This window comes from Phocoena phocoena, chromosome 7 (genome assembly GCF_963924675.1).
Source record: "Phocoena phocoena chromosome 7, mPhoPho1.1, whole genome shotgun sequence".
Classification (NCBI taxonomy): Eukaryota; Metazoa; Chordata; class Mammalia; order Artiodactyla; family Phocoenidae; genus Phocoena; species Phocoena phocoena.
This window is the reverse complement of record NC_089225.1, coordinates 72,935,312-72,960,576: the sequence shown is the minus strand read 5'-3', so window position 1 is coordinate 72,960,576 and position 25,265 is coordinate 72,935,312. Positions and strand designations below refer to the sequence as shown.

General features: G+C 35.2%; 1 protein-coding gene across 1 annotated transcript in view; it reads left to right on the top strand.

The window, feature by feature from the left end:
- Positions 1 to 25,265, top strand: part of TMEFF2 (transmembrane protein with EGF like and two follistatin like domains 2) — a 248,647-nt gene that overhangs the window by 111,920 nt on the left and 111,462 nt on the right. The window contains exon 5 of the mRNA XM_065880489.1: positions 18,478 to 18,574. Coding sequence (XP_065736561.1) covers positions 18,478 to 18,574 — 97 coding nt within the window. The remainder of the gene's footprint in view (positions 1 to 18,477; positions 18,575 to 25,265) is intronic.

Below are 25,265 nucleotides of genomic sequence, written 5' to 3'. Positions count from 1 at the left end.
TTGTTTCACCACCCCCTATCTCTTCCATTTAAGAAATCTGTCGATACCAGTGCTTGCACAGCTGCATAATTCCATAAGAACGGTGCTTCAGACACAACACAAAGGAAAAGCAATTGAGTTGCTTTTCCAATTAGTTGCTACATATCGATGTTTCACAAGACGTAGTATTTCTTTTCATTAACATTTTCTTTGAATCACACTACACATTTTTCAAGGGAAGAACCTTCTATTCATTTTATCTGATCTAAAAATACAAATATGCATGAAGAAATCTAAGCGGCATTGGGGGAAAATGAAAGCAACAGTACAGAATGTTGTGTGGGTATGAATTTGGGCAGGAAGCAAAATGTGTTTTGAGATAGGAAAAAAGTGTTTTTCCATTTGGGGATACCCCGAATCAGTCACAGTCCAACCTTCATGTCAAAGGACTTTAAGGCATTAAAAGCATGCATGTGAACATAGCCTTTTAAAATACCAATAATTACCAGGAAATAGTTCCTGTATGCTCTGAAAAAGTAAAATTAGGCCTATTTAAGGATACAAGAATTTAGTATATTCTTGTACTTTTTGATAGTTATTATCAATATTAGCTCTAGTGAAAGAGTAAGATTAAATTGTCTTAAATGTTTCAACAATTTTCTCTTGTCTTCTGCCCAGTGGCAGCATAACACCCCTCCAAACCTTATCTATTGCTGCTCTACTTTCCCATCTCAGGCCATACATTTCTGGCTTCCTACTGTCATTTTCAGACTACCATCAATGCAGTCTGGCACTGTCACTCAATAAACCACTTCTTATTCAAATCTCACACCATTTGCTGATACCACCTTTTCCCCACACTTTTGGTATAACCTGCTGAACTTCCCATTACTGCCATTTTTCTCAATAATTCGGCGCTTGGTTTATTTTCATATATTCTATTCCAGAGTAACCATCAGTAGTTGGGTACATGGGAGTTGCTGGTGAGATCCATCAACACAATGGAACAGATGGCATCCATGCCTCTTAACCTCATTCCCTGACATACTCTGGTTGTGCTAGGTTATGCAAGGTTATGTGGTAGTAACAAACATTCCCCTAAACTTAGTGGCTTCAACGAATCAAGGTTCATTTCTTATTCTCACTCCATGTTCACCGCAGGTTGGCTGGGTGAGATACTATTTGGGGGCAGCTGGCTCTGCCCATTGCAGTCACTCAGGGACCTCGATAGAATGGACAGCTATCTTGAGCATTGACTTTCTACCTGCACCCAATCCATCAGTAAATATTGTCAATTCTCTCTCCAAATTATGTGCCACATCTGACTGCTATTTATTATCCCCCTGTGACAGCCTCCTTCTCTGGCTCCCTTTCCTGCCCATCTTAGGCACCCTTCAGTAGTAGGGAAGGTCTCCAACTAGCAATTAAATCCTCTAGCCTGAATTGACTCGTGTCACTTCCACTCAACAACTCATTAGCCAGAACTAGTTACATGGACTGTTCAACCACAGGGCATCCAAGATATGCAGTCTTGCCCTGTGCCTGGACATTTTAATGCACAACATTAATAACTATCAAGGGTGTATCTGATATTTCTTCTCAACATTGGCCCCATGGTTCCTCAGTCTCCTCAAATTCAGTTTAGCTGTCTAGAAATGTGGTCACACCTTGTTATTACCTAGAAGTACAACAATACAAAGATCTGGAATTCTGAAACTCCCCTCTCTGACCACTACTTTCTGTCATTTCCCAAGCCCTGTGCTAAGAATGGATATAAAAGCAAATGAGACATACGAGTTGACCTTGAAAAATTCTCAGGACAATGGAAGAGTCAGGAAACCTCTACAATGTGAGATGTTCTGAGAATGGGCGGGTGTACAAACCAAGAGCCCAACACAGACCAGGGATGAAGGAAGAGGGTGAAAGATGAGGACATCTTTCCTGGGTGGTGTGATACTACTGCTGAATCTTCAAGTTAGAATCAGAATTAGCCACAGACGTGCCACTATAGACAGTGGAAACAGCCCGGCAAAGTGACAAGTAGCTATCAGCAAAAAGAGCATGCCAGGGGTGCTAGAGATGAAGGTAGAGTGATAGGTTGGGGGCAAATCATGAAAGTCTTTGAATACAATGATAAAGGCTGTGGATTTTTATCCTGAAGGTATAGGGAAACTTTGAACTAAACAGGGTTGTATCATTACCAAGATTTGTGTTTTTAAAGTATCATTCAAGTTTGCTTATTGACCAATATTTCATAGTCATTAGACATACTTCACTGACCAAATTAAATGAACAATAGCAAAGCTTTACAAAAATATGTTTTTTTATTTTGTTATTAATTCCATAAATTAAACCCACAATGTTATAATAATACAAATGTTTTGATCTTTTAAAATGTTTCTTTCTTGGATTTATTACATTCATCCTTATGTTTTTACTTATTCATCAAATTAAATCATATTTTTATGCCTGAGAATTTTAGCATATATGTCCTTCAATATTATAATTTTTAAAACAAACATTAAACAGTAGTAATAAGCTACAGTCCCTGTTAAACCTAAATCTTTATGGTTTAGGCTCACCAGCAAATTTCCCCAAAACTTGAAGAATTTTTTTTTCCAAATCTGCAAAACCAGGAAATTATTTTAGTTCCAATTATCATACAATTCAGGTGTAAGGCATGTAAAAATGAAAGGTCCATGAATCTTGATGATACTATAAATGAAAGTGGTTTGAGTTTAAAAACTTAAAGTTTAGAAAATCAGTCTCATTATGAAATTCTAAATAGAGCATTGTTAATTTTTAAAAATTTATCTCTTTCCATTTATTTCTGGAAATCCCTGGCAATCTAATGGTGATAAAATTTTCTCTAAAATCCCATGCAATTTTTAAAAATCTAAATGTCTTTTCCACAATTATTCATTCCCTCCACTTTACAGTTTTAGACTGGGGTAATGGTTCTGTAAAGAAGTCATATTGATTAGCCTGAAGTCAATTTTTAACCTATTCCAGCACTCCAGCTTCCTTAGACCATTTTGTGGGTTTGGTTTGGTTTTGTATTTTCTTTTTTCCCACTTTGTGGAAGATGTTCATGTCTTCTTTCACATTTCAGATTGGATAATTCAGACCTTTTTATCCTTACTTTTTTTTTTTTTTTTTTGCGGTACGTGGGCTTCTCACTGTTGTGGCCTCTCCCGTTGTGGAGCACAGGCTCCGGATGCGCAGGCTCAGCGGCCATGGTTCACGGGCCCAGCCGCTCCGCGGCATGTGGGATCTTCCCGGACCGGGGTACGAACCCGTGTCCCCTGCATCGGCAGGCGGACTCTCAACCACTGCGCCACCAGGGAAGGCCTATCCTTACTTTTGACTGTGTATATTTTCATTGCTTTCTATTGTTTATGTTGCTTCGAAATAATATAGTTGAAAGCACTTTTCCAGGGGCGGGGAGTGAAACTGAGCATAGTGGAGCCGGCCTTGAGTGGCTGCTAGTGGGGGCCGATTCCAAGATGGGGCATCACAAGAAAGGTTTTCAAGAGTGCTAGGGAATAGGTCATAAGTTACAGATTTTAAACCAGAGTTTGAGAGACAGCTGTAGACTGGAAAAAGGAATAACAAGAGTAGCCAAATTCCACCAACCAGAGCCAATAGGCAGAGGGAACTTGTAGAAATAAAACAGGGTCTCTCAATATAGAACAAGTAGGGGTGGAGAAAAGAGTGAGGCTATATCTAACCCAAGACTGAAACTAATCACAAACCCTGAAGTCCAGCCCTGACATTCTTCCCATTATTTTGGCTACTGTGATTCCAAAAATTAGGGACTGGATCTTTAATAGCAAAAATAGGCTGGAAATATTATAGAAAATTCAGAAAAATTATTGCTACAACTACCAATTCTATGAAATGCCTTGACCTCTTAAAATTGACTTCATTATTACTGCTGCTCTTTTATTATGTTGGCCTATTTATATCAATAAGTTATATATTTAAACAAGGCTTGATCTTTATAAGTTTTATTTTTAAGTCTCATTTAGACTTGGAAATTAGACTTAGATGAGTATGTTTTTCAGGCTTTACAGTGAAATCCAGTGCCCATAATAGGCAAGTAGAAAAAGAAAATGTAAAGCTCTTATTTTATTCTTATCTTCATCAGTAAGAACAAAATGATCACTTTAGTGCTTTTTTCGTTCCAAGACCCAGTGTACTAGAACAAACAGCCTAGAGCTCTTTGGGAAATTTCTGAGGTAACCTATCTGAGACTTCTCATCCACTTCTTACCTACTCCTCCCTCAATCCTTTTAGCCCTTCATATAAGAAACCAAATGAGGATGTTTTGGTGCAAGACCTCTTCTACAAGTTTCTCAATATTTTTATTTCTCTATTTCATTATGTTGTTCTGTGATTCTTATTTCCCTGCTCCCTCAAAGACTCCTACTTCAGTATCACTATAAGGCCACTCACAAGGGCCAAAAATTCACGTTTGTGATGCCCAGGCTTGGACTTCCTTCAAAGAACTTTCTTACTTGGAATAAGATAATGAGTTTCCTTCAACTTTAACACTTTCTTAGTGTTAACACCGCAGGGTGGCAGAGCAGTTTAGAGGGTGCAAAGCACTTTCACATGTCCTCCGGTTTAATCTGCACCACAGCCTGTGAGCAAGCAGGGCAGGCATCTCATTTTACAAATAAGAAATCTGGGGATCAAGAAAAGACTCTGGGCAACCCAAATCCAGCTCTCCTAGCATTATCCCTGAACTTTGCCTATCATGTAACTGCCTTTAGATTACTTCATGTCATTTTGAATTTTAAATGATATGATCAGATTTGCATTTTAATAAGATACATGGGACATATATTTAAGAGAGGCAAGTTTGCAAGTGCAGAGATCAGGTAGTTAGAAGTTTAGGCAAGTATGATGAAGATCTGAACTAGTACTGTGATGATGGAATGGGAAAATAGGAAAGAAACATGACATGTAAGTTGTTACCAGATTGCAAAGCCCCTCTACCAAAACAAACATTAAGTAGGTTAGAGTTGACTGTATTGGCAATTTAGTCTTCATTTGATGATTCAAATAAAACTTCTTATATCAGAAAATGCCTTGAAGTTATCAATACCAAAGGTCATGTACTAATGACATACAGAAGTGCAAGTTAATAAAGCTATATCTTTGTTATCAGAGATTTACTAATTAGAAGAATTAAACACAAAGTTGGAAAGCAACAAATTAGTGTTGAAAAGACTTAGAAAGACTTTGGTCTTTCTTCATTTACGTTCACTCCCTTATATTTCACATTCTCTTCCTATCACATGCTCTCAACTGATAACCATGCTTTTGAGTACAAATACAATACAGGCAATAAATGCAACCAAAAGAGATCTATTTCATCCTCCTCTTTCCAGTGTCACCTCCTTCCTACATCTGTACCCACATACTCTGCCACCCCTCCTCGAGCAGAAGACATTTGTACCTCTAAGACCAACCACTGCACCTGTTTGTAAACCCATCCCTTCTCAAGGACATTGCTTCTGTGATTATCCCCTTTCTCTTCTGCATAAATTTGTTCTTTTATGCACCATTTCTCTCAGCATGACAATGATGCTTCGACTCTGTCCTTCCATAAAAAACCCCTTTCTTGACCGTACATCATTTTCCAACTAATGCCTCATTCTCTGTTTTCCTCAACACAAATCTGTGCAAAAGTATCAAGTACATTTACTGTTTCCACTTACTAACTCTTAGTCTTTTCTCAATATCCTCTAATTGGAATTTGGTACCCTCTATGCTTTACAGTAGCTCATTCAGCCCAAGTCAGTTTTCATCACTTACCAATAAAAAACACATTTCTTACCTTTTACGCATTTAATATGGAAAAGATTTAATTATTTTTATGAATTTACATAAAATGATATAAATTAATTACACTGAGAATAATAAAATATTTTTGCATATAATTATCATATGATTGATACAATAAGAGTTTCATGAAGTCTTGGCATGGTAATGTTCTCGGATGAATTCTGCCATGCCTGATATCAAGCTGAATAAGCTTTTTTGTCCTTTCTTCTTTCCTTCCTTCCATCCTTCTCTCATTTCTTCTTTCTTTACTTCATTGTCTTTTTTCTTTTTTCTAATCAACAGTATCTTCAGTTCTAACTTAGATAGGACTGAGTGAAATCAGTCAGACTTAAATGATGACAATAGAATTTTGCTTCAACATAGTAACATTGTATTAATCTCTTAAATTTTTTTAAGCTGTGCAGAAGATAAATTATATGTGATTTCTAAAGAATCTGTGTCAAGCTCTAGCAAACTAGCTTAATTATGAAAAATTAAATTTTCTGTAATGATCTCTTCTTTTGAGTGTTTAATATAGAATCACATTTGCTCAGTCATGCGCTTGGTTGTTTTAAACCATTTTGTGTAAGTGTAATTTCAGCCTTCCTTTAGTTTTTTGGCATTTAAACCACTTAAAAATTATCAGTGGGTTTGTACTTCTTTTAATCAAAAAGAAGCAAAGATAATGAATTTCTTTCCCAAAATCTGAACACATCTTACTGCATATGGCACTGATACACATAAAAAATTAATCTGTGTTAGTTTTGTAAATAGCAGATCAAAATGCTATTTGTTTTAGCATTTCAATAATATGATGTAACAGTGTACTTGTTATTCACATGACAAATATCATCACATTTTAATATGAATAAAAAGAAAGTACTTATTCTTATTTTTCTTTAAAGTCATTGAGGTTTCTAGGAAAATGTTGGAAAATGTAAAAGAGAACATGACTGTAGCTCAAAAACAACAGCTTAGAATTGAGCTCTAGGAACTGTCAGCAGCTTCCATCATTTAAATTCAACTTACATGTGGGAGAGGCATGTGAGAGGTAAAACTGGCATACAAAAGACAAAATAGACAAGTTGTACAAATTAAAAAATGGGATGGAGCGTTTTGATTTAAAATTTTCTTTCTATTCTTTAAGTGGAATTTTTCCTTCATCAGAGGATAAACTCAAAAGTTCAGCTTTTTGGTGATAATGAGACAGTAATGTATGTAAGTTATTCAGAAAGAAAAATTGCTGTTTATAATTTTATAATCAAAGTAATTTTAGTTACAACAGATATATTGAATTCTTTATCTATGTAAATAAAGTGGAAAAAATTACATGCCTACCAAGGCATGATTACTTTGTCATCTTACCTATTTAAAAAACAAAAAACACTGACTACTGGATTGATATTGACTCTAAAATACAAAAAAGAAAAAATGCATTCTAAATTTTGAAAACTTCAGATTAAGGTCTATATAAAATTTGTGTATATTTATTTTTAAACTTTGCAATAATTTAAATGAGTGTAGAACCAGTCTCTATGAATCATATTTAAGCTTAGATATCTCATTCTTTCTGTTGATGCAATCTGATTGTTTTGGGGACCACCTACTTTATTTCAGACTTGGTGCACAGGGAGGTTTCTATTTATGCATATTTTTTAACATCTTTATTGGAGTAAAACTGCGTTATAATGGTGTGTTAGTTTCTGCTGTATAACAAAGTGAATCAGCTATACATATACGTATATCTCCATTTCTCCTCCCTCTTGCGTCTCCCTCCCACCCTCCATATCCCACCCCTCTAGGTGGTCACAAAGCACAAAGCTGATCTCCCTGTGCTATGCGGCTGCTTCCCACTAGTTATCTATTTTACATTTGGTAATGTATATATGTCAATGCCACTCTCTCACTTCTTCCCAGCTTACTTCTCCCCCTCCCCATGTCCTCAAGTCCATTCTCTACATCTGCATCTTTATTCCTGTCCTGCCCCTAGGTTCTTCAGAACCATTTTTTTTTTTTTTTTTTAGATTCCATATCTATGTGTTAGCATACAGTATTTGTTTTTCTCTCTCTGACTTACTTCATGCTGTATGGCACACTCTAGGCCCATCCGCCTCACTACAAATAATTTCATTTCTTTTTATGGCTGAGTAATATTCCATTGTATATATGTGCCACATCTTCTTTATCCATTCATCTGTCAATGGACACTTAGGTTGCTTCCATGTCCTGGCTATTGTAAATACAGCTGCAATGAACATTTTGGTACATGACTCTTTTTGAATTATGGTTTTCTCAGGGTATATGCCCAGTAGTGGGATTGCTGGGTCATATGGTAGTTCTATTTTTAGTTTCTTACAGAACCTCCATACTGTTCACCATAGTGGCTGTAAAAATTTACGTTCCCAGCAACAGTGCAGGAAGGTTCCCTTTTCTCCACACCCTCTCCAGCATTTATAGTTTGTAGATATTTTGATGATGGCCATTCTGACCTGTGTGAGGTGATACCTCATTGTAGTTTTGATATGCATTTCTCTAATGATTAGTGATATTGAGCATCCTTTCATGTGTTTGTTGGCAATCTGTATTTCTTCTTTGGAGAAATGTCTATTTAGGTCTTCTGCCCATTTTTAGACAGGGTTGTTTGTTTTTTTGATATTGAGCTGCATAACCTGCTTGTATATTTTGTAGATTAATCCTTTGTCAGTCGCTTCATTTGCAAATATTTTCTCCCACTCTGAGGGTTGTCCTTTCGTCTTGTTTATGGTTTCCTTTGCTGTGCAAAAGCTTTTAAGTTTCATTAGGTCCCATTTGTTTATTTTTGCTTTTATTGCCATTTCTCTAGGAGGAGGGTCAAAAAGGATCTTGCTGTGATTTATGTCATAGAGTACTCTATGTTTTCCTCTAAGGGTTTTATAATGTCTGGCCTTACATTTAGGTCTTTAATCCATTTTGAGTTTATTTTTGTGGGTGGTGTTAGGGAGTGTTCTAATTTTATTCTTTTACATGTAGCTGTCCGGTTTTCCCAGCACCACTTATTGAAGAGGCTGTCTTTCCTCCATTTTATATTCTTGCCTCCTTTATCAAAGATAAGGTGACCATATGTGCATGGGTTTATCTCTGGGCTTTCTCTCCTGTTCCATTGATCTATATGTCTGTTTTTGTGCCAGTACCCTACTGTCTTGATTACTGTAGCTTTGTAGTATAGCCCAAAATCAGGGAGCCTGATTCCTCAAACTCCATTTTTCTTTCTCAAGATTGCTTTGGCTATTCGGGGTCTTTTGTGTTTCCATACAAATTGTGACATTTTTTGTTCTAGTTCTGTGAAAAATGCCATTGGTAGTTTGAAAGGGATTGCACTGAATCTGTAGATTGCTTTGGGTAGTAGAGTCATTTTCACAACGTTGATTCTTCCAGTGCAAGCACATGGTATATCTCTCCATCTGCTTGTATCATCTTTAATTTCTTCCATCAGTGTCTTACAGTTTTCTGCATATAGGTCTTTTGTCTCCCTAGGTAGGTTTATTCCTAAGTATTTTATTCTTTTTGTTGCAATGGTAAATGGGAGTGTTTCCTTATTTCTCTTTCATATTGTTCATCATTAGTGTATAGGAATACAAGGGATTTCTGTGCATTAATTTTGTATCCTGCTACTTTACCAAATTCATTGATTATCTCTAGTAGTTTTCTGGTAGCATCTTTAGGATTCTCTATGTATAGTATCATGTCATCTGCAAACAGTGACAGTTTTAGTTCTTCTTTTCTGATTTGGATTCCTTTTATTTCTTTTTCATCTCTGATTGCTGTGGCTAAAACTTCCAAAACTATGTTGAATAATAGTGGTGAGAGTGGGCAACCTTATCTTGTTCCTGATCTTAGTGGAAATGGTTTCAGTTTTTCACCATTGAGAATGATGTTGGCTGTGGGTTTGTCACATATGGCCTTTATCATGTTGAGGTAAGTTCCCTCTATGCCTACTTTCTGGAGAGTTTTTATCGTAAATGGGTGTTGGATTTTGTCAAAAGCTTTTTCTGCATCTATTGAGATGATCATGTGGTTTTTCTCCTTCAGTTTGTTAAGATGGTGCATCACATTGATTGATTTGCATGTATTGAAGAATCCTTGCATTCCTGGGATAAACCCCACTTCATCATGGTGTATGATCCTTTCAGTGTGCTGTTGGATTCTACTTGCTAATATTTTGTTGAGGATTTTTGCATCTATGTTCATCAGTGATATTGGCCTGTAGTTTTCTTTTTTTGTGACATCTTTGTCTGGTTTTGGTATCATGGTGATGGCAGCCTTGTAGAATGAGTTTGGGAGTGTTCCTCCCTCTGCTATACTTTGGAAGAGTTTGAGAAGGATAGGTGTTAGCTCTTCTCTAAACGATTGATAGAATTCGCCTATGAAGCCATCTGGTCCTGGGCTTATATTTATGCATATTTATACTGTGTTTTTTGTGGGTTTTTTAATTGAAGTATAGATGATTTACAATGTTTCAGGTGTACAGCAAAGTGATTCTGTTATATATATATTGTATTTCAGATTCTTTTCGAGTATACGTTATTACAAGACATTGAAAATAGTTTCCTGTGCTATACAATAGGTCCTTGTTGTTTATCTACTTTATATATAGTAGTGTGTATCTCTTAGTCCCAAATTTCTAGCTTACCCCTCCCCACCTCCCCCGTTAATAACCATTAGTTTGTTTTCTATGTCTATGAGTCTATTTCTATTTTCTCCACACCCTCTCCAGCATTTTTTATTTGTAGACTTTTTGATGATGACCATTCTGACCTGTGTGCAGTGAAACCTCATTGTAGTTTTTATTGGCATTTCTCTAATAATCAGCGATGTTGAGTATCTTTACATTTGCCTGTTGGCCATCTGTATGTCTTCTTTGGAGAAATGTCTATGTAGGTCTTCTGCCCATTTTTTGATTGGGTTGTGTGTTTTTTGATATTGAACTGTATAATTTGTTGTATATTTTGGAAATTAAACCCTTGTCAGTTATATTGTTTGCAAATATTTTCTCTCATTCTGTAGGTTGCTTTTTTGTTTTGTTTATGGCTTCCTTTGCTACATACACTATGTTTAATGTGTATACTATGCCTAATTTAAATGGGACAACTTATGTATCTGTCAAAGTGATGTGCTAGAGCTACATGGAGAATAAAATGGGAACCGTGAATAGACTGGGAAAGATAGTGCTATGTTGGGAAAAAACGAAAATATAATAGAATAAACATGGCTTAACCATTGCAGAATATATGCTAATATAGAAAGGAAATAGAAATTCAAAGGGAGATCTGGAGACAAGTAAAAGCAGATCTAGGGTTGTATAGTAATGCTACCAAAATATGAAGTGTGGAAAATGATGTGAAAACATTTCCTTAGAATTCATTAATAACATTAATTCATGTCTTATTAACCATCTTTCACTAGGTAAAGCTATAGTTACAAACGACCTCAAAACCTCAAAGGCTTACAGCATCAGTAAGTGACATAATTCTTGCTCCCATGGCTGTGGTCAACTATGGCCCTGCTCTATGTATCTTCTCATTCTGGGACTGGTTGAAGAAACAGCTCCTATTCTGGATGTGTCTTCTTTTATGCAAAGGGAACAAGCAAGAAAGTAGAAATCTACATGTTGGCTTTTATATATCTTCTCACTTCCACTGACATTTCAATGGCAAAAACAAGTCATAAGCCTATCAGTGATATCATGGAACTTCAAGTCATATAGCTATGGAGAGGAACGTATAATCCTTTTATTGGGAAAATAATTCAATCTGCTATAAGTGTCATATGCCAATAGTGTCTTCCATGGAGAATGTGAGACTATTCATAAGTCTTGAAAAGTTAGAGCAAATACAGGTCAGCAGCTAAATAATTATTTAATGATGACAGGAAGGAGTCTCCATTAGCACTGACATCTCTGGCTTTTTTCCTTTGAAATTAGAGTAGGGTGTATGTTTAAAGTAAAACTAATTTTCAAAAGGAACACGAGTTTTATAGAACAGGTAGAAGTATGATATATGACAATAAGAATGCAAAGGGTGGACTAAGGTAATTAAAAATATAGTATTTTAATAAAGTTTTTAAATTGTTCATGAAGTAATAGATTAGGATAATTTGAAGTTGTATATTATAATGCTTAAAGTAGCCATCAAAATAATAACCCCAAAATATAACAAAATAATTATTAGAAGAGATAAGATAAAATAAATACCATAGAATATTTGATTTTCCTAAAAAAATGGCAGATAAGGAAACAGAGGAAAACAAAAAGATTAGCTAAATATGAATTAGACACCAAGTTGGTAGACTTAAAAACAAACATATCAATAATTACATTAAAGTAAATGGATTAAATACCCTGATTAAATGTAGACATATTCAGACTAGATAAAAAAGCAAAATCCAACTATATATTGTTTACAAGGAACACTCTTTAAACATAACTTAATGAACAGGTTGAAAGTAAAAAGATAGAAACAATAAGCAAAAGAAAGCTGGTGTGGTTATCTGAATATCAGAACAAAGTAGACTTCAAGATGAATGGTGTGACCAGAGAGTAAACGGGTGCATTTCATAATGCTAAAGGGTCACTTATTAAAGAAGACATAAGACTACTAAATGTTTATAAACCCAATATCAGAGCTCCCAAATACAAGATGAAACAAAAGAACAAAACAAAAGAGAACTAGAAACAGTTTTACTGTCACCAGTAGAGATTTTAGCACACCTTTCTCAGTAATAGATAGAACAATTAAACAAAAAATCAGTACAGTTATGGGTGATTTGGACCATCAACTTAAGTTATTAATATTTACAGAAAATCACTCCCCACAAGAGGCTACAACTTCTAAGATGCACATGGAATAGTCAAGAAGATAGATCATATTCTGGCCCATAAAACACAAGTTTTAATAAATTTCAAAGGACTTAAATTAAACAGAATATTTACTTTAACCATGATGGATAGATCACCATGGATGCAGTTTTTTATAACATCTTGAACACGAGACATAGAGCTGTCAAACTCCAGAGAGATTTGTTTCAAAGCCTGGACAATCAGGCTGAGCTCATTTCAATACTTCAGACTTTTCAGGACTTCAAAACAATTTACTCTTGCAGCTCACACAATCTACTTTTTATCTCAACTCTCATCCAGGTTGATCATTTGATTGAATTTTGCTTTGGGGGGTGGTGGAGTAAAAAGATATAAAAGTCTTCCTACCTAACTCTAAAGTCCTTTGAATTTAATGGAACCTTATGCTATATATTTATAACTTTCCTTTTAATATTAAGACCTTGAGTGGCTCTTGGAAGCCTGCATTTCTCTGTGTCCTTAAGACCACACAACTCTTTTGTATATTTAAAATGATTCCCAATGAATTTTGGATATTTACATTAAAGATAAATAAAAATAGTGTACTTTTGAAAACCCTCAAATATTTGGAGGTTAAAAAAATACACTACTAAATAATCCTTGGGTCAAAGAAGAAACCTTGAAGGATATTACAATATATATTTTCACAAAAATACATGAAAACACAACATATTAATATTTGTGGGATGCAGCTAAAGCAGTCTTTAGGAGAAAATGTACAGATTTAAATACCTATATTAGAAAATAAGAAAGGTATAAAATCAAGCACTTCCTCCATTTTAAGAAACTAGAAAATAAACTCTAAGTATATAACATAAAGGAAATAGTAAGAGTAGGAAGCAATAAAATAGAAAATTTAAATAGCCTTGTATAAAGAAATGAAATAGTACCAATCCTCCACAGACTCTTTCATAAAATAGAGGAAGTAGGAACACTTCCCAACTCATATCATGAGGCCATTTTAACCATAATAATAAAACAAAATAAGAACAATACAAGAAAATTATAGCCAGCATATCTTGTGAACCATAGACACAAAAATACTTACCAAAATACTAGCAAAAGAAATCCAGCTATATATAAAAAGGGTTATATACCGTGATCAAGTTTGACTTATCCCCAAAATGTGAGGTTGGCTTAACATATGGAAATCAATCAACATATCTCACCACACTGACAGGTCAAGAGAGAGAAATCATGTCCACGTGGTAAAAACAAAGAAGCCCAACCTCTACTTCACATTATGCACAAAATCCAATTTTAGATAGACCATAAACTTAAATTAAAGTAAAATTTTAAAATTAATAAAAATGGGGAATAGAATAAAGCATAGAAGAATATCTTCATAAGCTTCAAGTAGAAGACTTCTTAGAAATGACAAATCATAAAAGAAAAAAATTGATTTCATCAAAATAAAAATTTCTGCACATCTACAAAAAAAAAAAAAACACGTTCAAGAAAATAGACTGAGAAAATATATCCCAATACATGTATCTGACAAAAATTTGTACCTAAAATATATTAAAAATTTCTGTAACTCAAGAATTTTTTAAAAAAATGAATCAAACACCAAGTTGGGAGACTTAAAAAGCAAACATATCAATAATTACATTAAAGTAAATGGACTAAATACCCCGATTAAATGCAGACAGATTCAGACTAGATAAAAAAGTGACATTCCACTATATATTGTTTACAAGAAACACACTTTAGTCATAAGTTAAGAAGCAGGTTGAAAGTAAAAAAGACAGAAACAATAAGCAAAAGAAAGCTGGTGTGGCTATCTGAATACCATAATCCCACTGTGAGGTATTTGTCGAAGAGAAATAACTTGTGTGCCCAAAAAGTCTTTTACAAGACTATTTACAACAGCTTTATTCATAAATATTCAGTTATTGTTTCCAGACAGTAACTGGAAACAACAAGATGTACTTCAACAAGATAATGGAAAAATAAGCTGTGGTATATTCACTCAATTGAATACCAAGCAATAAAAAGCAATAAACTACTGACACAGGCAACTACCTGAATTCATCTTAAAAACTATGATGCTAAGTGGAAGGAGTTGAACACAATAATTACATATTGTATGATTCCATTGATGTAATATTCTAAAATAATCCATCTGTGGTGACAGATCGGATTACTGACCAGCCTATATACAGAGACATAGTAGTGGTAGGGAAACGGCTGAGAAAGGCAGAAGCAAACTTTCTGGAATGATGGAGTTCTTTGTCTTGGCATGCGTTCCTCAAAATTGACTGAAAGATATGAGCATTTCACTGAATGTAAATTTTAGTGAAATTTTGAACCAAATAAATGACATTGAATAACTGTGTGTTTGAACATTATATTATTTCATCATGTTTTCAGAAATAGTATAACATAGGTTAGGAATATTATAAGAGGCCCAGGAGGCATTATAGTGAGTTAGGAAGAGAACTGGGCCCAGTGGGTGGGCACACCCACTGATTTGGGCCAGAACAAGGTCATGATAAGGGAATTTTGGTAACAATTTTCCGGATGAAACCACGAGGGCAGGGAGAGTTTGAGAGAGAGTCAATTTGATCATCTCTTATAATGCTCCAATCCAGGATCTTCTTAAAGGAATTAATTCAATCAGTTTTAACTGTACGGTAGCATATTAGGTATAATATGCTTTCAGGAGCTCTGCCTCCCTTGCTCCTCAAATTTCCCTCAGTCACACGCTGAAACCTGTTGTTTTAGAATAGAGGGAAATAATTCTTTTTTACTTTACAACTCAAAATAAAAGGCTTAAAATGCAAGTGCATGGTTAAAATAATACTTTAGGATAAATGAATTTCATTCCTGCATAATCAGCGGATGAATGCAAATAAGCACCGATCCTTCCTGTTTCTGATACTGTAAAAAGAACAGGAAAAAGGAACACTCCTGTTCAACACATACTTTCTGAGCATCTAGCATGTGCTAAATCAATAGTGTTCAAGCTTTTGTGACTATGACCTTTAGTAAGAAATGAAATTTACATTGCAGTGCTGGATGGATGTACATATGTATAACTAAAACAGTGTTATAAAATAAAACCTATGCTTGCTAAATAAGATGCACTCTGTGTTTTCTATTCCAGTATATTCTGCTTCATGTACACAAAAATGTTTACAAAAATGCTGATAGTGACCCACTGACTCCATTGCACTACCCACTAATAAATTGTGAATTTTGATGGGAAAAATGCAGTGCTAACCTTGCTAGTCAAAATGTGGTCTGTGGACCAGCAGCATCAGTTACACCTCACACTTACTGAATCAGAATCTTCATTTTAACAAAACCTCCAGGTGCTTCCTGTGTACTTTAAAGTGACAGAAGTCCTGTGCTAGACATTCACTGCATGAGGAAGACGTTTGCGCCAGAGGAAGTCTTTTCAGTATTGTTTAGGGCAGATATTCTTAGGGATGTGTTTTTTAAAGTATACATATCCAAGCCTCGAGCCTACAAATTCAGTAACTCCTAGGATACCTCAGGGCATTTATCTAAAAAACAATACATAAATGAACAAACCAAATCTACCAGAGCTTCTGAGCCCACTCCTATTTAAGAATCTTGGTCTATAGTGTTAAATGAAGCAGTGTACTGAGCTGTTTGTTTATTACAAAGGTGCAAATCTGTGCTTCAGGAAATATGGAAAGATTTTACTTTATTTTTCACTGTGATTGCTTCACATTTTATTCCCAGAACGTTTATTGATAGAGGTTTTGCTACTGCTACTTCTAGGTTTACTTCTCCATGTGGGAGAATTTCCAAACATCTCGAGTCTACCAATAACTGCCCTTTTATAGAAATGTATGTAATGTGACTTCCAGTAGAATTATTATTGTTAGTTTTGCTGAGGTAGCACAATTCATCCCCTGGATTACTTCCAGTAGATCCCTAACCAAGGATCCCTGCTGCGAAAGAAGATAGGGCTGCCCATAAATGGCTATAACTGTTCATTAAGGACCTTCCCGTTGGGTTAGTATGTTTCCTGAGTGATGGGAAGCTTTAGTCTAGAAGCTGCTAATCTTGCTAACACTAAAAGGCTCTCTCTCCCATTAACAGCTTCTGTGTTGCATTAATAGTAAGAAAGTGATAAAGAGATGGACCTCAGCTGTTCAGTACCCCCTGAGGTTAGGTCCCCAGCTTCCTTCTTATCCCATAGTCCACTCTAATGGTCTTGCCTGTATTAAAATAATAGAGTGGATAATAAGTGCTGTCTATTTTAGCAGAGTCTAAAATTCCTTCTTCTTTCTGGGGAGGAACACCATTTTTTTAGACTTCCAATTTTAAAACTATACCATCAATACTTTTGCAATTGAAGTTGATCTGTTTAATTCATAACTTTTTAAAAGTGCAGGGCAAATCAAGTACAGGGGAAAAAATGTTGCTTTGGAAAAAATAAATCTCTCTGTCTTTCCTGGAAAAACTATAAAATAGAGAACTCTCTTAGAGATGTCTTCTTGTTATTTTTTTTTTTCTCTGGTAAATCAGATCGCTCATTTGCACAGCAGTAAATTGGAAAATCAAGGAATAAAGACCTTTGCTTTTGTAAATATTAATAACTCTCATGTTAATAGACAAAGAACAAATTATGAAAAATATCATATTAAAATAAAATAAGTAAGGTTAAATTTCTTAGGTTTAGGGTGCATGTTAATCAATGATGTTTTGTTAAAAACGTTATCTTATTAGGCTTCATAATGCTAGGAGCCAATGCCATACTTAATTGCCTCTGTTCTTTTTCTACTGAAAATGTATAACCTTTTGCAGAGTGCACGTTTTAAGGATCTCTTGATTTAAACACATGTTTTTAGTATATAAGACGTCCATGGAATAAGATTATCTATGCAGTACTTAGGTTGTTGCAATTTTTCATCTATAAGCAAAACTATTTTTGCTTTCAACTATATATTTTTTTAATTGGGTAAACAGTAATCCATCATCTCAAAAGTGTTGCTCAGATTTTTATTTCTTGAACTCAAATACTAAAATTTTTTTCTTGACTTACACTATTCTTTCCTGATTTGAAAGCTTAATTTTATAATTAGGTTGTATATAGTATATTTTTACACTTGTAATTTATGTGTGTAAAAAGGACCAATATCAATAATCATCATCAGCGACAGTATATATTTTTTAAATGAAATATATGTTCATAGCCCTCATAGAAGAAATCACTATGATGAGCTCTGTGCACCATTTATGTAAGATTCAAGAAATTACTGTAAAAACCAATTAAAAGATGTTTTCTGAAAACATAATTAATATATTTTTCCGTGTAAGTACTTAGCATCTTGAGGCGGGGAAAAGACGTATCTAAAAAGTCAAGGCTGCCCATCTAAATTTTTTAAATTATGTATTAAAGCCTTTGAATGAAAAAATATCTATAATTTAAGAATGAGAAAATGTCAAGTATTTTTTTATAGACACTAGGTTTTTCCTCTAGGCAAGTAACAATCTAAATCCCTTTTAATTAAGTAACTTTCATATGGTCTATTAGCCAAACAATTTTGATAAATCCAGTATTCTCGTTTATTTTTCTTGTAAAAAGAATTATTCACCACATACCAATGGCTAGCATATTATTGTTAATTTTCTTCAAATTTAGGGAAGAAGGGAGCCGAATATGACGATCCTAATGGAGCTCCAATAGCTCCACTGGAAAAGTAGCAGGTTTCATATAGAATAGTCTTGAAGTTGTTGGTATTGTGTACACTTATCTGAATTCTTTTTGTTCCCTTTCTTCTGTCCTATAGTCCATGAAGGCTCAGGAGAAACCAGTCAAAAGGAGACATCCACCTGTGATATTTGCCAGTTTGGTGCAGAATGTGATGAAGACGCTGAGGATGTCTGGTAATGTGCTATTTTATTCTTTTAAAGAAAATAATGACAATAATTCATTTCTTTTTACTTTATCAATTATTTCCGAAAAGAAGACATTTTCAGCAGTTTTTTTTTTATGGTTTTTTTTTTAATCCAGTTCTCATGGGGGTAAAAAATGAGGGCTACAATAACAGCAAGGACTTTCTGAAGCTGAACTAAAAGTTGGGTCAGCCAAGCAGCTGCCCAGGGCATCACTTGATAAGGTACAATAAGATATCACCGAGACCCCCAAATACCGTCATGTTAAGAGATGGAGAGAAAAACTGTACGTATCAGAACATCTCTCAAAAAGCATGGTCAAGAAACAATGGATAGTTGCTAATCTGCTCCTAAAATGGTAGATCTGGGCAACTGCACAGATTTTACTTAAAGGGTATGCATAGGCACTCTCATAGCTGAATTAGGGAGATGGTAGGGCAAGGAATAATCTTTGAGCCACCCCGTAGGATCAACTTCTCCCTTCACCCAAGCAATACTCAGCCTCTCCTGTAAAGATATGCTGAACAGATTATGTATAATATTCATTATTTTGAATGGGTCCCAAAATGTTAGTCTTCTAGGGCAGCCACGTGTATTGGTCCTACCCTGATCTCATACCTAAAGTGAGCAACCCAAAGGTCTTTGTATGGCATGACAGTGGAAAGAGGCAGACTCTCTTTCTTTCTATCTCTTTTTCTTTTACACACATTAACTTCAGAAAAACAACCAGGTGTCCTTTCATTTTTTTTTCAATATGCAGACTGTGTTTGCCTAGAGCAGTTAACAATCATTTTGATCAAAGTGGGTAAGGGAGTAAATCTTAAATGTTCTCACCACACACACAAAATAGTGGTAGTTATGTGAGGTGATGGAGGTGTTAGCTAACACTATGGTGGTGATCACATTGCAATATATAAGTGTATCAAACACGTTGTACACCTTAAACTTATGCAATGTTATATGCCAGTTATATCTCAGTAAAGTTGAAGGAAAAACACAATCATTTTCATCAGACTTTTGTGGGTGGAGGGGGCAATTCATCTAAGAAACAGAAAGAAAAAATTAAGGCAAGATAATTTTGGCAAGAATGAAACAGTCTGCACTTAAAACATTTTAGAATATTTTTGAATGTAGATTAAATTGAGGATTCCAACTGAGCAAACTGAGATTCTTAGGGTAAATTAACTAGGTACTTACAATAAACACTGCTATTGACTAGCCACGTGAACTAGCCACCCATTAATAAAAGCAGATATCAGTAGGATTTCCATACCTGTTAAACATTTCTAACCAATGGTCAGCTAGGAGTCAAGTCAGGGAGTGTATGCACTGGTTTGACCATCTTGAGGTAAACAGACATATGTTTTCTTAGGAACCTCCTGGACATCTTAATGGCTGATGAACTTTATGGTCCCCAAACCTGGCTGGGAATTTTTAAAACACATCGATTCTTTAGTTCCATGTCAAAATTAATGAATCAGAATTTCAGAGAAGTGGGGCTTAAAACTTTACTTGTTTAAAACTCCCCCAGATGGTTGTATAAATACTGCTCTAAGATAAATGACTGACTCAGAGAATCTTTCTCCTCCCTAAATGCTTTAAGGCTCTGTATAGTCATAGTCATTACATATTAAGACACATTGATAAGAAATGTGTCCTTAAAATATCTTGTTTTAATGTTTGCTGATGACTACATCTGTAGCTCAACTTTATTTTTAATGCTGTAAATTTTCTTGCTGTCAGCTATTTTACTTTTTAAAAATTCACATGGGTCCCTAATTTTTTCTTAAGAATTTTCCATTCCCCACTCTTTAATGATCACCTTTAAGTGACATGGTTTCACTTTACAACTGCAAAGATTTAAGAAATGAGACAATAATAGCAGATAAAAATGACTGATTTCTTACTATGAGCTTAGTCTATTTGTATGCATTCTTTTTTTTTTCCTCAGTTATCTTCAAAATACCCTAGAGTAGATTCTATTATGATCACTTTACAAGGAGGAAACTGAGTTTTAAAATGTTTAAGTGGCAGGGCCAAGATGAAGATATGAGGTGAAAGTAACTAGAGGATGTTAGCATAACAATTCAACCAAAGATGCAATTAAAGTATTTCTTTCCTGTCATGTCTGGAAAAATGAGATGGCCAGATTGCAGGCAGCTTAGATCCAGTGACTGAAGACCTGCAGAGTTAGAGCTGGTGACAAGAGAGAAGCTTGCAGCAGGCAATGGGAAAATGTTCAGGCAAGCAGTGTCACTCCTGGTATTCTAGCAAAAGTTCAGATCTCTGGTATACAGGATTAGGAGACTTGGGCATGGTAAGTGGCAACAGAAAGGTTCAACAGCCATGGGTACTGGAGTTAGGAAAAGAAATTCGGTTACAAAGGGAGCAAGGAGAAGGATAAGGCAGAACCTCAGTCATCAAGGAATTGAAAAGCTAATCAGGGGCAGATACTGGATAGATACCCACCTACCAGAACTGGTGTACAAAGCCAAGCCTTGGCTACAGAAGGCTGGGACAAGCCCCTAGATCTCAGAAATAAATTACAAGGTCAGAATGAAGCCAGCAGCAAGGATGACTGGTTGCTAAATCCGTTAGCTTTTGGCTAGGACATCTTGTATGCCCCCAGCCTAGAGACAAGATTAGTTCCAAAATGCAGAATAAGGCTGAGCCTCCAGATGAGGCTAAGTGGCCATAGCTGTGAAGATTAGAGGGATGCAGGGGGCAGGGAGCCAAGAAGATCATTATACTTCCCAGGCAAGAATGAAAAGTTGTTAGCGTTCAAATAAAATGTACTTAAAATGTCCAATGTAAGCAAGAAGGAATGGTGCTGAAATGATAAGCATATTGATTTTCATTTACATAAATACCTTTGCATGTTTACATACTGTATTTAGTTATGGCCATGAAGGGCAGACTGGAAACAGCTGAAGGACACAAGAATAAAGCAATAAATGAAATTAAATAGTCATGGAATGAAAGAGGCTATAAAGTAAGATAAGAAGCAATAGGGGAGGGATCTGACTCTAGAACTAGTCAACTGACAGGGGAGCTGGATGTGCTATTGGTTCCGGATGAAACCATGGCCAGGTCCTCTCACAAACATAAAATACTGCATATGCTATGTGGGAACAAAGAGTATAAGCCAGTGTTTAGTTTTATTTTTTTCCCTTGACATTAACTAAACTACAATTTTATGCATACAAGTTCCTCAACCATACATTATGAAATAATAACAAGATGTGGATAAGGAGTACTGAGAAATAATGTTACTATTGTAACTGCAATATTGAAACAAATGTAAAAGATTAATTCCTGATTTTTCTTTAAGCCTAGCCTAAGAAATTAATACTTTACATTTTACCACAAGGGGTAAATCTAGCTATTCAAAAATGTTCAGGTATTTTCTAGATGAAGGTAAACCTCTGTTAGGATTAAAAAGCCAGTACACAATCAGCTGATCTTGTTTCCATAGTTAGATGAGTTTTTGAGTCAAGAAGCAAGGTACATTGGACATGGGAAAGAAAAAACGATAAATGGGGGAAGGGTAAGGAGAGTAGAGGAAAAGGAGAAAAAATAATAGAGGATGACATTGATAAACCATGATACTAATAACGTAAAATTTAATGCCTTTATTTTGAGAAAAACAGATGGTTTATAAGCTTATACAAGCTCCTCCCTTATGTGCTATGATTTCCTTTCAAGGTTTTTCTCTTGCCTTTTTCTTCTTCTTATGGAGAACATCAAGGCTGTAGAAATAAGAAACTGGTCAGATTTTCTCAAAAGGAAAGAAAGACCATTGCTACAAAAGATTCTTCAGTTATAGATATTTACCTATGTGTAGGAAATGATCATGCTTTCAAAAGAGGGTTAAAAGTCCACATGGTGAGTGGTCCACACCACAGATATATCCACTCTCATATCAAGGCATCTCTTTATTTAGGATGGACCTCGAAAATAATTGGAACACCAGTGCAAAGGGATATGCATGCCTATTTATGGGGAAAGGGTTAAAAGGCAAAGAAAAGAAGGGCTTAAAAGACAGTTTCTCTTTATATCTAGACTGAAAAAAGGTCAAAACTAATATATTTATACATCAAAGAGACTCTCAGATACCTCCTGCCAAGTATAATTTATAAAGAAAAAGAAGGGCTTCTAAGTCAAACATAATAAATTTGACTCATAGCAAAGTAATAAAGCCCCATCTGATAGTACTGGGAATACTAACTTATGATTTCAACAAATATTTCTGATACTTGCTTGGTTTTAGAAACAGCTTTATATTCCCTTAATTATCTTACCTGATAAATTATTTCAGTAAGTCCAAAGTAGGTCAGTAGTAACTCTTTGCACTGGGAACTAGTCCTAAGAAGTAATTATCCTAGAACTTTCTGTTGGTCCTGTCAGTCAGAAGTAGTTCAGAGCCCTGGGGTTGATACTTGATTTAATATAAGAAAAGAGCAAGTTGATAGCTGGGTCTGATCATAGAAATGACTGGGTATGAAATTGGCTGCAGGCCTAACATTTCCAGGGTATCAAGATAGATCAAGGAAGGGAGCCCAGGTGTAAGAGCAGATGCAGCTGGGTGACAAATGACATAAAGGGACAACTTAAATCATTATGTGTATTTGCTTCATATGTATGCTTTATAGCTCCTGTGCCCATTTTAACTTTGCCCTTGTATTACTCTCAACATGCCACTTAGGCCCCATTAGCGAAATCATAATGGCTTAAATGCTATTAATTCCTCGGTAGTCATTCATTTTGTCTTTGAGAGCATTAATGATGTTTTCCAGTTTTAGTGCATCACATCCTAGTGTTTGACTGCAATGGTAAGAAAGGAGAAAAGCAAAGTAGTTCAGTAAAAAGAGTTCAGAAGAGAAAATGAATGGGCATCTATTTTTTCCTTTATTTCATTGATGTTCCATAACTGAAACAGGGTGTGAGATTTGGCATTACTTTTGTGAGCCTCTCTTACAAAGACAGTTTAGTTTGAAGTCTTTTAACATCTTGCTCCTTTGATCTAAGAAGGCTCCTTGTCACTAGGAAGACTGTGTGTTGCTGGAATCATTCCCACCTTTAATGCTTTTTGGACTGTAGAGAATCATGAATATTTGAAGTGGGGCAACAGTCAAGGATGATCCTTGGCACTAGATTTCACCATACATATAAGCAAATTAGGCATTAGGTCCTGCTGACTTCAGTATTAGGTTACGAGTTTGATAGGGAAAAATAAGACACCTCTGAGTCTTAAGATTTAGAAATGATTTCTTTTTAAAACTACTACTGGTCGACAATTGAACAAAAAAGATTGTGTTGCAATTGGAAAGTTTCCAACTGTTTTCTACTAAGTAAAAAGAATATCATTTGGGGTTGTATGTGGGCTCTAAAGAAGAAGATGCTGGTTAGTCACAGAATTTTACTGAACTACGAGTTCATTCAGTCTTCCCCTACGGTGTTTTCTTTATATTGATTTCCTTTACTCGCTTGCCTTAGAACTGTAAAAGCGGTTACCGTAATTAGGGCTGGCTTCTAATGTGAGTTTACTCATGGAGAGAATAAAACACACACACACACAAACAGAAAATAGGTCTGTCTAGTCCAGAAAATCTAAGGTTTGGGTGGGTTGTAGGCTTTATGATAAAACCTTCTTAGTTCTAAGACTCCTGTAGTTAAGATGCTGCCTCCCTCAAATTGCCTTTCCTTCACCATGAAGACAGTGTGGTAGCCTGTGAAAACTGCCATAGTATTGTCTGTTTGTATAGATGGGGTCTGAAGAGTAAAGACATCTCCCTTTCCTTTAATACTTCCATTTGCCCAGAAACTTTTTCCAGAGAAGAGGGCAATATACAGCTTCTGCTGTATATTTGGGGAAACATACCTCTTTCCACTCCCATAATTTCAAGAGAAAAATGCTGACATTTTTAGCAAATCTATGGCTTAATGTAAAAATTTGAGTTTGATTTTATTTCCTTCTTTTATGTATTTATCCACCTATCTTAAACAAGAAAAAATAATTTGTACTTTTAAAAAATTTCACACAATTTAGAAGTGCAATTATAAATAAGACTAGTATTTGTAACATGGTCTGTACAATGGTCTGTGCCTACAAACGCCATGTCTGTGACCCAGACTTCCCTCTGCCAATAGCTGCCAATAAATAGCCAAGTCTGCAAACTGAATCTAAACAACACTTTAAGTGTTACTTAGAAAGATGAATAAATAACGATGCCACTTCAAATGCACAGCAGGCCATTCCAAAAAGAGACAAACAAAAAAATATACAACTAACCCACCCTCCAAATTTGGGTTGAGCTTTGTGAAAAGTAAGATTTTTTTAAATACAACTGAAATTTGAAAATAAATCATGGTCTTTCAAACAAAGACATACCTCAGGTCTTCTATGTCCTGGGCTACTTTACTTAGGAAGGAATTGGATTTTCACATAAGTTCTGAAGAGTCTTTTGAATTTTTCTCAGTAATTATGTATGCCTCAACTGTGCTAGTTATCACACAATGATTAATGAAACTTAATTAGGATGTGATGGGTGCAAATGTGGATCTGGTGTAGAGTATCGAAAAATACAGGAATAAAGTATTGAAAACTTTAATACGTTTTATATGTTTTTGCAATTTTTATTTAGCTCAGACAGTAGAAATCAGGTAACTTCGATTTTATATA